The sequence below is a fragment of the Carya illinoinensis genome, chromosome 6 (genome assembly GCF_018687715.1).
Source record: "Carya illinoinensis cultivar Pawnee chromosome 6, C.illinoinensisPawnee_v1, whole genome shotgun sequence".
In the NCBI taxonomy this organism is placed as follows: Eukaryota; Viridiplantae; Streptophyta; class Magnoliopsida; order Fagales; family Juglandaceae; genus Carya; species Carya illinoinensis.
This window is the reverse complement of record NC_056757.1, coordinates 28,754,109-28,765,793: the sequence shown is the minus strand read 5'-3', so window position 1 is coordinate 28,765,793 and position 11,685 is coordinate 28,754,109. Positions and strand designations below refer to the sequence as shown.

The following is an 11,685-nucleotide window of genomic DNA, read 5'->3' as shown; positions in this document are numbered from 1 at the left end:
TGATATAATAGGCACCACGGAGTTGGTGGCAAATTTGCAACTGTAACCAAAATATGTAATAACAAATATGTTTTTGCCACCATATTTTTCCATGGATAGTCTCGTGAGAAGCATATATATCCCAACCAACAGTCAGTGTGGGAAAAATAATTAAACTTACCACATGTAAATAAATCCAAGTAGCGTTTGCCACCACAACATATCAATTTTCCCACTAGATGTTTTCGTGGGAAATATCAGTCTTTTTCCACGAAAAAAACACATCATGACAAAATAGTATTCCCCACTTATTATATGCCACCAACATCCCACGAATGTAATTTCGTGGGATAAATATTATTGCGACTTAAAGGTGGCCTTTTCCCACAATTTCTTCTATTATACATACATATATGTATGTATAATAGAAGAAATTGTTCCAAACTAGTCCCATGCATGTAGTCGCACGTTGTATAATTCGTTCATCAATATGAGTACTTGACAGCCCCACGTACTAAGTGCTTAATATATAAGTCTAATGATCTATATATGGCCAACTTTGCGATTTCTTTTATATATATATATATATATATATATCTACAAGAAAAATAAATATTTGTGACCAATTTTTTACAATTAAAATGACTATTTGCGACAAAAATACTCATTTTAGTTAAAAATAATCATTTCACTGAAAATAACCGATCTAGTAGTTTTCTTGTGGTGATATATACCGACCTCAATATTTTGGGAGCTAGCTTGTAATTTCTTGATTTATAATTCCTAGGCATGGGTGTTAAAAAACAACTAAATAAAGAAACAGATAAATCATGCCTATCATTTAATAGATGATCACAACAAATCTTTGTAATCACAGCAAATTGTTTTCCTTGATTTTGTCTAGCAAGAATTACGAAGTCAACTGTATTCACTTTCCATATTTTAGTCTTTTGTATTTCTCTATTTTACGTACAGCAGAGCCAATTACGTGCTCTTTCCTTTCCTGTCTGTATAGGTATATTTGTATAAATAGGAGCCTTCTCTGTAATAAATAGTGTGACAGAAATTACAATAAAATACAAGTGTTCAAATTCTCTATATGGTATCAGAGACAGGTTTTTTTCTCAAACAAGTTTTGATCCTTTCTCCGTTCTTCCGCTATGTCTGACTCCCCTCCCTCTGTCACCAACTCCCTCCATTCCACCCTTTCATCAACCAATAATATTGTTGCCATTAACGCTCATGCTCAGCTTCCTTACAAGCTCACCTCCTCTAATTTTGCTGCATGGCGTGCACAACTTGAAAGCCTTGTCATTGGGTATGACCTTCAGGACTTCATCGATGGCTCTAATCTATGTCCTACTCTTGGGGCTACTACGACTACTGAAGCATTTGCTGGATTCGTCAAGACAAACTTTTGCTTAATGGTATTTTTGCTTCTGTTTTCGAAAGCATCTTGCCATTGATTGCTACCTCTAGCACTTCAAGAGAAGCTTGGTTCAAATTGACTCGGCTTTATGCCAATCGCTCTCACACCAAAGTGATGCAACTCAAGGATTCTCTTAATTCCTTGACTCGTGGCTCCAAAAGTGTCACTGCTGATGAACTAGCATTGGTTGATTCTCCTCTCATGAATGATGATTTAACGCTCTATATTCTTAATGGCCTTGGATCTGATTTTCGTGATATCGCGGGACCAATTCGTACTCGCAAAACTCCTCTCACCTTTGAGGAACTTCATGACTTGCTTGTCAGTCATGAGACCTATCTCAAACGCCTTGAGACACTGCAGCACAACACCATTGCCACTGCAAATTATCACCAGAAAAAATCTTTCTCTCCCTCACACAGAGGCAAGTCCAACCGCACCTCTCATCATTCACAGCCGAACCAGCGATCCAATCAGTCCCAGCATGCATCTCAATCCGCTCCTAAGAATTCTGTGGTTTGCCAATTCTGCTCTATCGCTGGTCACACTGCTCATCAATGCCGGAAGTTCTGGACTCCTTCTTCACCAAATGTTAATTGTGCTGCCACTAGTCCTTCAGCCGATAAGTCTTGGGTTGTTGATTCCGGAGCCTCTCATCATATTACTTCCGACCTGTCCAAGCTCCGATGGCACTGACGTGGTCATAATCGGTGATGGATCAGGTTTGAAAATATCTCATACTGGCATTGTGCATTTTCGATTACCCACTCGAAATCTCACTCTCACCAACACACTGTGTGTTCCTACCATCCATAAAAATTTACTCTCTGTCCATCAATTCACCAAGACAAATAAACTTGCTCTTGAATTTCACGCTTATCATTTTTTTGTGAAGGATCCAACGTCGGGGGCGATACTCATGCAAGGCAACTGTGACAACGGCGTCTATACACTACCTGCTTTCTCCTGCAGTTCTGGTACCTCGAAGACAGCATTTTCTACTGAACGTGTATCTTTAGAAATTTGGCATAACCATTTGGGTCATCCCTCTCGGTCTCTTGTTCATCATTTAATCAATCGTTTTCAATTGCCTTCTACTAAAAGCATCTCTAAATCCTTATGTACTGCATGTTCTATCAATAAAAGTCATAAACTTCCTTTTCATGCTTCAACTATTTCCAGTTCCTTGCCTCTTGAGTACTTGTTCACGGACGTCTGGGGTCTTGCCCCTCACACCTCCCTTGAAGGCTATCGTTATTACGTTCTCTTTGTTGATCATTTTACAAAGTACTGCTGGTATTTTCCCATGAAACTAAAATCGGAAGTTTCCACCATTTTTCCCCAACTCAAAGCTATTCTTGAAAAGCAATTTTCCTTACCCATTAAAAATCTTTATTCTGATAATGGGGGGGAATTCATTGCTCTAAAAGGATATCTTAGCCAACACGGCATCAGTCACCTAACCCCGGCTCCTCATACCCCTGAACAAAATGGGGTGGCTGAACGACGCCATCGGCATATAGTGGAAACCGGCATGTCCTTAATCCATCAAGCTCATCTTCCACCATCCTACTGGAACTTAGCCTTTCAAGTCTCAGTTTACTTAATAAATCGAATGCCGACCCCTCTCCACTCTCTCAAATCTCCCTTTGAGGTTCTTTTTAAAACCAGTCCAAATTACCACAAACTCTGAATTTTTGGTTGTCTATGTTTCCCATGGCTCAAACCTTATTCCCAACATAAACTGGATCCTAAGTCTCGTCCATGCATCTTCGTTGGCTATTCCACCTCACAGAGTGCGTACAAGTGCCTCAATCCTGACACTCATCGCATTTTTCTCTCTCGGCACGTTCGCTTTGATGAAACTATTTTTCCTCATTCTCACAAGCCGTCCACTTCTTCATCTGCTCCACCCGTGCACTCCTCCTCTCAGCTTCTCATTCTTGATTCTTCTATACCAACTCAGTCTACACCACCCTCCAGTGATCATGCTGTCTCGAGTCCGCTGTTGGAAGCTGCTAGTTCATCGACGTCGTCACTGCCTTGTGTTAGTATCTCCCTTGCGCAGCCTTCATGTGATAAGGTACCTTCTCCCCTGCCTTCTCCTACTGTACCTCCTGAACCAGTCATTGAACCCAGACCACCTCAGCCTTCTCGCATGGTTACTCGCTCCATGAATCACATTCATAAACCCAAGCGACTTTTCATGGCTACCAAACATCCTTTACCTTCAGCTTTAGAACCAACTGGCATTCAGCAAGCCCTCAAAGACCCTTCCTAGCGTCAGGCCATGAGTGACGAATTCACAGCTTTGGTTCAACATGGTACCTAGAAGTTGGTTCCACCCCATCCCCCCCAAAATCTCGTTGGCTCCAAATGGGTGTTTCGCATCAAAAGAAAATCTGATGGCTCCATTGATCGCTTCAAAGCACGTTTAGTTGCCAAGGGATTTCATCAACAACCCGGAATTGATTACACCGAAACCTTCTCCCCAGTTGTCAAACCTGCCACCATACGCATCATCCTCTCCCTTGCCGTGATGAATGGTTGGCCCATTCGCCAACTCGACGTTAATAATGCGTTTTTGCATGGCACCCTCCATGAAGATGTGTTCATGATGCAACCTGCCGGATTTATTGATGCCTCCTATCCTCAGCATGTTTATCATCTTCAAAAATCCATCTACGGACTGAAACAAGCCCCGCGGGCTTGGTATCATGCTCTTCATGACTGTCTCTATCGTCTTGGCTTCACAAAGTCTGCCTCTGACCCATCGTTGTTCATCTACAAACAACACAGCACCGTGGCCTACTTTCTTGTCTATGTTGATGATCTGGTTCTCACTGGCAACGACTCTCAATTTATCTCTACTGTCATTCGTCAACTTGCAATTCAGTTTTCCTTGAAAGACCTTGGGCCTCTTCATTTTTTTATGGGCATTGAAGTCATTCCCACACCTGCTGGTCTATTTCTTACGTAGCATAAGTATGTCCGTGAACTTCTTCTCAAAACAGGAATGGAGGGAGCCAAAGATGTCACTACTCCTTTGGCAACCTCTAGTCGACTCTGTCTAGATGATGGTTCGAGTGCTGCAATCAGTACCACATATCGGAGTGTCATTGGTGCCCTCCAGTACATGTCCCTCACACGCCCCGACATTGCATTCCATGTAAACAAGCTTACTCAGTTTATGCATGCACCTTCTGAAATTCACTGGACTGCTGTCAAGAGGCTTCTTCGGTACCTCAAAAATACCCTCTATCATGGTATTCATCTTCGTCGTTCACCCACTCCTCAGCTCCTTGCCTATTCTGATGCAGATTGGGGAGGTAATTTTGATGATCGCTCTTCTACCTCAGCATATATCATTTTTCTAGGAGTCAATCCCATTTCGTGGTGCACTTGAAAACAGCGAGTTGTTGCTCGCTCTTCCACCGAAGCGGCACTTGCGAGTGCCACCTCTGAAATTGCATGGCTCCAGTCTCTCTTCCATGAGCTTGGCGTCACTCTTCCATCTACTCCAAAAATTTTATGTGACAATGTCGGTGCTACCCAATTAAGTTTAAATCCGGTACTTCACTCTCGGATGAAACATATCGCCATCGATTTACATTTCGTCCGAGATTATGTCAGCAAAGGTATACTTCACGTTGCCCATGTATCCACTCAGGATCAACTTGCTGACTTAATGACTAAGGCACTCTCTCGTCCGCGGTTCCAGTTTTTACGTTCCAAGATTGGTGTTGCTGATGGGAGCACCATCTTGCGGGGGCGTAATAGATGATCACTACAAATCTTTGTAATCACTGCAAATCGTTTTCCTTGATTTTGTCTAGCAAGAATTACGAAGTCAACTGTATTCACTTTCCATATCTTAGTCTTTTGTATTTCTCTGTTTTACGTACAGCAGAGCCAATTACGTGCTCTTTCCTTTCCTGTCTGTATAGGTATATTTGTATAAATAGGAGCCTCCTCTGTAATACATAGTGTGACAGAAATTACAATAAAATACAAGTGTTCAAATTCTCTATATCATTGATGCGCTTGCTTTAAAAAAATATGAAAAGCCTCAACTCAAGTAGACATTCAAGATCGATTAGAGACGGACACATAAAATGAATTTTATAATATTTGTTATTATCGGTGTGAATGTTTCATATGTATATATGGTATTAAATGATTAATAAATACTATAAGATCTCTATAGTAGCACTACATATGCCTATCAATTTTGGATAAATACGTTTTAAGGACCATTAAACTTAAGTCGTACGTGTAGATGACCATATATAATCGTTATACCCATATCATATAATTAAAGAAGTACAAAAAAAATGGCAACATTGAAACACTAGATCTAGCAATAAGTTGGATATATGGTCCATGCCGGGCTGATTTCTTAGATTAAGATGAGATATATTCCTTCCTTAACGTGAAAGGACGGATGCTGATGGCTAAGATGTCGTCTCACAAACTTTAATTCCACCTGTCTGTCCTATCAATGTTTGTACCTATGTGTCGGCAAAAATTGGAATTGCATTGTCTTTATTATTAATTGTGCATGGTTTCATAAAAAAAAGCACAAGTAACCAAACATGATGATGGCGGGCATGACACGAATCAATCAACAAGGTGGTATAAGTAATTAGATTCTAGCATCTTATATATTTTTCACCTAATATTGGCACTTACCATGCAACCTTTCTGCCTTTTCTTACCTCTTTCAAACGTCTCGGTGCTCAACTTTTTCCATAATCCCGATTAACTAATAATACTGCTGACCAATTCATTGATTATTCAAACAAAACAATATGCCGCATGCAGTCTAATCACTAGTAATCCAACGAATTAAAAGGCATGCAAAAGCAATGCAAAATCATGATTCTGCATGTTGCATGTAGTGTCTCTTCTTCATCATGTCCCACGTACCCAAATCGAGAAATTAGCCGAGGAACAAGCGCGTACGTACGTAAGAGCTAGCTGTACGACTACGTACGTGGAAATGGGTATGCATGGAAGTTGGACCGAGCTGATCAAATACATGGGCTAGGCTAATTAGCTGTGGCAAGTACAGATGCCTCGACCCAAATTCCAGCCCAAAATCATAAAAGAATTCTTAATGGATTATCGAAATGTAAAAATAAAGTCTTATTTAATTATTAGAGATTAAAAAAAAAATATTGCTTGCAATGGATTATGTAAATTTAAATTTATTGACTTTGAGCTACATTATTTATAAAAGTAAAATCAAATTCGCTTGTTACTAATTAAAGAGCAAATGTAATTTAATTAGAATATTATTATTAATTAACATATAATAAGTAGAATATATATATAGTAAAATATGATCAAATAAAATAAGTTAATATTTACAAAAAATTAAATATTTTTTTAATTATTAATTACTCATTACTATATAATGAATAAATAGATAATCCAGTGTAGAGTTTTGATGTGAATAGCCTAAGTCAAATTCATCTTATATTATTTTATTATTATATATTGAAAAACTAGTTATTCCAATATGAAGACTTATGTGAATGAAATAATCAAAAGTTAAATTCATCTTACATTCATCAAAAGTGTCATTTAACTTTAAATAATCCATTAAGGATGCTCTAATTTTCTTATGCATATTTGGGCAGTACTGTACATGACTTTCTAGTTCGATCTGTCCATATTAGAACGAAGAAAAATGACACTTATAATTGTTATGATTTTTATAGTAAGTAATATGTTTAATTTACATCAAAATAATTTATGCGATTTTAAGATGTGGAAGTTTTGTAAATTTTTTAAAAAATAAATAAATAAATAAATTTGACACACATAAAAAAAAAAATGAGTACGATTGCATATCTTAAGATTCTATATATCATTACTTTTAATTTACATATTAATTTACATGCACTATATAGAATTATATATAGTAAGTCATGATGTGTTTCCCTAATTTTTCATAAATAAATAAATAAAATAATTTTTATAAAAGCTATAAAAAAATACCAACCATCACATAAATTTTATCTAAACTCCACTACAAAATATATCTAATTTTTAAAGCCTTCTCATTTAGAAATACACGCCTCGAATTTTTTTAAACAAAATGGGATTTGGCACGTACGTAATGATATAAATTAATCGATCAAAATCCTAAAGATCGACATGCTGATTCACATGCCAAATTAAGAATAAACAAAAATATTAAAAAAAATAAAAAAATAAAAAAGTTTTTGTAGTTTTCGAAATGAATAATGATATTTATTATTTTCTTATTATGTGATATTTATATTTTATTTATAAATTTTTTATATGATATCACATCATAAATTTTTTCCTTCCAGATCAGACCATAGTATATGAGGACACGCCACAAAGAAGTCGACACGATCGGCGGAAAGTGGGCCCGAGAGGGGCCCAGTAAGCCCCACAAAATCTTATTTTAGCTTTTTTATGGGCGAAGAAACCTACGCGAAGAAACCATCTCAGACTCCGACTCCGACTCCAAGTGGAACTCATCATGTCTTCGTCTTCTTCTATTCCTCAATTTCCCATCCTTCATCTTCATCTCTATATCTATAAATCGTTCTTCGATTCATATCTGCTTCAGAATAATATTTTCGAAGGTTTCTGCTATCTGCTCTCACACCGGAGACATGTATGTTTTCCCAGTTTAGCGTTCTTTTATTTATACATATATTTTTTCTCCTTTCCAAGTTTCTCCGACGTTCGCTTTGTGTTGCCAAGGTTTCTAGCATCTTGTTTTTTTGGTTGGTTTGTTGTTGCTTTCTATTTGTAGAAGTTACTCGTTCATGGGATTTAGTGAAGTAATTATGTTGGACCATCTTCACGACTCTACATATGATTGATCGTATATGCTGGTTTTTACTGAAATGTCAAGGATTCATATTCCAGGAAGAATCCGTTCATTCAATTGAGCATCCTCACGAGAATATGATGCCGTGTAGTTGGTTCTAAATGATTTGTCTGTCCTTTCTTGTTTTTTTTCCCCCTGTTCTGTCCCAGTTTGAAGCTGATTGGGTTCTGGAATTTTTTAAGTCAGCCCGTTTTGAAAAGAAAACATTTTCCAGGAAAACAAACGCCAAGACAAGAGTTCTATCTGGAAGAATAAAATAATTCTTCCTAGTTATATAATTAATTTAAAATATCGTTGCAAGTTAATATTCACTCGAGGATTAAAATTCTGGGAAATTTTCAGCAAACTAAATGCAGACTCGATTGTTAATGTCGTTGGACGGTCATCTTGGCTGTTTACTGTTGACTTCTTTGATGTTATTTGAATATGTTCTTTACACTGGCATTGAGAAACTTATTTCAATTTTGCTAATGAGACGTTAATATGTCTTGCAGAAGTCCATATCTCTGTAGAAATTGAAGCCTTAAGATGGATTCTTTTTTTTGTTGCTTTCATGACGAGGATCCTGCAGAAACTGCTAATGTATCCAGACAGGAAAACTGCACTTGTCCTCTGTGCTTCACTCGTAACTCATTCAGCAAGGTATAATGTCCATGGTAGTCCTTCTACATTGACCTTTTGTTTCCTGCGGAATAGCTATTAGCAAAAGGATTCATGTAGATCTCTCACTAGTACTTATATTTTTCATGAAGCCTTCAGTTACTAGGAATGCTTGTTCCATGCATCTCAATGAATCACAACACCGGCCTGTGAAATAGCAGAATCACAGCTAGTAAATGCAATCAGTAATATAGTTAGGGCAATGTCAGATACAGTATTAAGATTTGTAAATTCGTCATGTAATCCCTTTAAAAAAAGAATGGTCTACAGTTAAAAGTAAGTTTTTTCATGTGGCTCCTATATTTATTCATTTTATTTTAAAGAAAGTGTGCGAAACTTACATACCCTAGCTAGACTTCACAAATTATTTCCCATATAGTCATGATAAGTATTTGAACTACGAGTGATGTTACTTATCGTTTTATACTACACACTTAATTTACATATTTTAATATTTTTTTATTTTATTATTATCAAATTAATTGAATTTTTCTATTTATCATCCATACACCACATATTTGTTATAGAAAAAATAAAAAATAAAATAAAATAAAATAGATATAGTGTGTACACGTGTGTGTGGAGATGATAAAGTAAAATTGTTCTTTGAACTACTGGTCATGTTTGTATCTTTCTAAAGTTTAAACCTTTTGTTGCTTTCTAATAACATTCCATTACGAAGAAGTAAAAAGAAAAATACACTTTCCACCCTTGAATTACAAGGTGTCTAACATTTTGCATCCGAACCATCGACAGTACGTTAAGATGAAAAAAATAGGTGACGTGGTATAATCTTGACTGTCAAATCACCCCTCCCAATTGAACTACTTCCCATTTAAGACTTCAGAGAAGAGCATTGCTACAGACACGGATCCGTGTACACAAACAAGAGACATGAACGGTGATTTTATCATTTCTGCTTTAGAGAAATGCTAGTCCTAGGTCATGGTATCTGGATTGTATGCCAGCTCATGTGGAGAAGCTTATTGTGATATGATTTCATTATGTGCTAGTCCTTAGATAATCAGGAGCATAGAATGAAGTATCTTGCGACATTTGCTCTATAGATGTGAAGTTAAATTTTCGTAGATAATTTTGTTTCGATCTTAACCTTGATAATTGAATGATAGTTCATTGAATGCTTGGAAATTCCCCATGATCTGTATCCAGCTATTCTAATGAAATTATGTACAGTTTGCGGCATTTTTCAGAGGTGGGCAAATGCATGCTCTGCATTCATCCTCCCAGCAGGCAGCTTCCTCAACTCCAAATGGGGCACCTGCATTTACAGAACCTGCGACTATTTTATCTCCTCCTGGAACTTTGGCATCAAATACCGATTTTCGATCCTCCAATTTGCAACTGGATGGGCAGGTCAAAGGACTAAACGAAGGTAAAGGTGATTTGAGCATTCATTCAGAGCTCAGTTCTAGTACTCACACTGGAGAAGAACTTTCAACAGATTCCTCGCTGAAGTTCTCATTGGAAAATAGGAAAGCTGGGGACCTCTATGACCGTGCATTACCAGAAGATCATGAAGATATCTGCCCTATATGTCTTGAAGGTAACCTGTTTTTTTTTTTTTTTTGGATCCAGTGCCTTAATCTGGCAAGGTGAAGAACAAGTGGTCAGTTTATCCTGATTTCTTTGTCCAACTTCTGAGCAGGATATGATCTGTCTCATCTAGCTAGAAGATAGAAATTGTTTAATGTCAAAGAAAAAGTTTTGCTACTTTCATTTTCACCGTGACTCTTACCATGCTTTTCTGTTGACAGAATACACACCTGAGAATCCTAAGATTTTAACCCAATGTTCTCATCCTTACCACCTTAGTTGTATATATGAATGGATGGAGAGAAGTGAGACCTGTCCCGTATGTTGCCAGGTAAGCAATTTCCTCTTCAATTTCCTCTTCAGACTTCTTAGTAAGATGTTTAGTTTCATAAATCAGATTCGTCACTCGTGTGTTGCTAACTTGCTAAGAACCAGAAAGCCAAGCAGGGTTTGCTTTCATTCTAACGTTTTCGACTGTTCCCCAATTTTTCATTGAAGTGCATATGTTACATTGCACTGAACTCTTAAATATGAACTGGTTTTCCAGGTGTTGATACTCGATGCAACAAATTAATCTCAACTTTCTCATGGCATGTAAAGAGTAGAAAATTGAAGATGATGAAGATACAATTGCAGAAGCAGATGAGGTCGAGCGGAAACATGATCCTGATAAGTTCTCATAGTTCACCAAATGTACGCGAAAGAGACTAAAATCCAGATTCTGTTAATACATGCATGCTGAATGACCTCCCTCTCTATGTCACATTATATCAATTTATTAGTTCTGGTTTAATGGATTATAGATGAATGATACCATTACCAGCATATTTGATTTTTCTCTTTTTTCAAATGTCCTTTTGGCCTTCCTGAATCCTGATGTATTTATCATACATACATGAGTACATTAGGTTTGTATATTTGACACGACCATCTTTAGAAATGAAAATTTATATAAATTCTGTGCTAGGATGAAAATCATGAAATTGATGTAAGTTTTATCCGAGGATGAAAATTAGGAGAAAGATGAACATGCAAAAGTTTCAAGTATGAGATTTTGTCTATTAAAAGTTTCAGTACGTAGTTTGCACTGTTATATAACTGAAATACAGACAAATAGTGAAGCCAGTCACCTTTTCACATAAGATCTAAAGTTTCAGCTTCAAAGGTTGTAGATAGGTACACAAAT

At 37.0% G+C, this 11,685-nt stretch overlaps 1 protein-coding gene across 2 annotated transcripts; it reads left to right on the top strand.

Annotated features, from left to right (window-relative positions):
* Window positions 1-7,876: 7,876 nt before the first annotated feature.
* Window positions 7,877-11,560, top strand: LOC122314254 (E3 ubiquitin-protein ligase At3g02290). 2 transcript variants are annotated; one of them, XM_043129734.1, is made up of 6 exons: window positions 7,877-8,066; window positions 8,780-8,927; window positions 10,140-10,338; window positions 10,408-10,509; window positions 10,721-10,830; window positions 11,047-11,560. In XM_043129734.1, exons 2-6 carry the CDS (start codon window positions 8,814-8,816, stop codon window positions 11,071-11,073), a joined length of 552 nt encoding a protein of 183 aa, XP_042985668.1. In that variant the 5' UTR covers window positions 7,877-8,066; window positions 8,780-8,813; the 3' UTR covers window positions 11,074-11,560. The 2 variants fall into 2 exon arrangements, with proteins under 2 accessions (XP_042985668.1, XP_042985667.1); XM_043129733.1 differs by having other exon boundaries at window positions 10,140-10,509.
* The last annotated feature ends 125 nt before the right edge of the window (window positions 11,561-11,685 follow it).

Bases quoted from the DNA above. Each gene is read 5' to 3' on its own strand.
- LOC122314254 (XM_043129733.1), top strand. From the start codon at position 8,814: ATGGATTCTTTTTTTTGTTGCTTTCATGACGAGGATCCTGCAGAAACT. The intron at 8,928-10,139 runs GTATAATGTCCA...AATTATGTACAG, and splicing joins CTCGTAACTCATTCAGCAAG to TTTGCGGCATTTTTCAGAGG. The intron at 10,510-10,720 runs GTAACCTGTTTT...TTCTGTTGACAG, and splicing joins CTGCCCTATATGTCTTGAAG to AATACACACCTGAGAATCCT.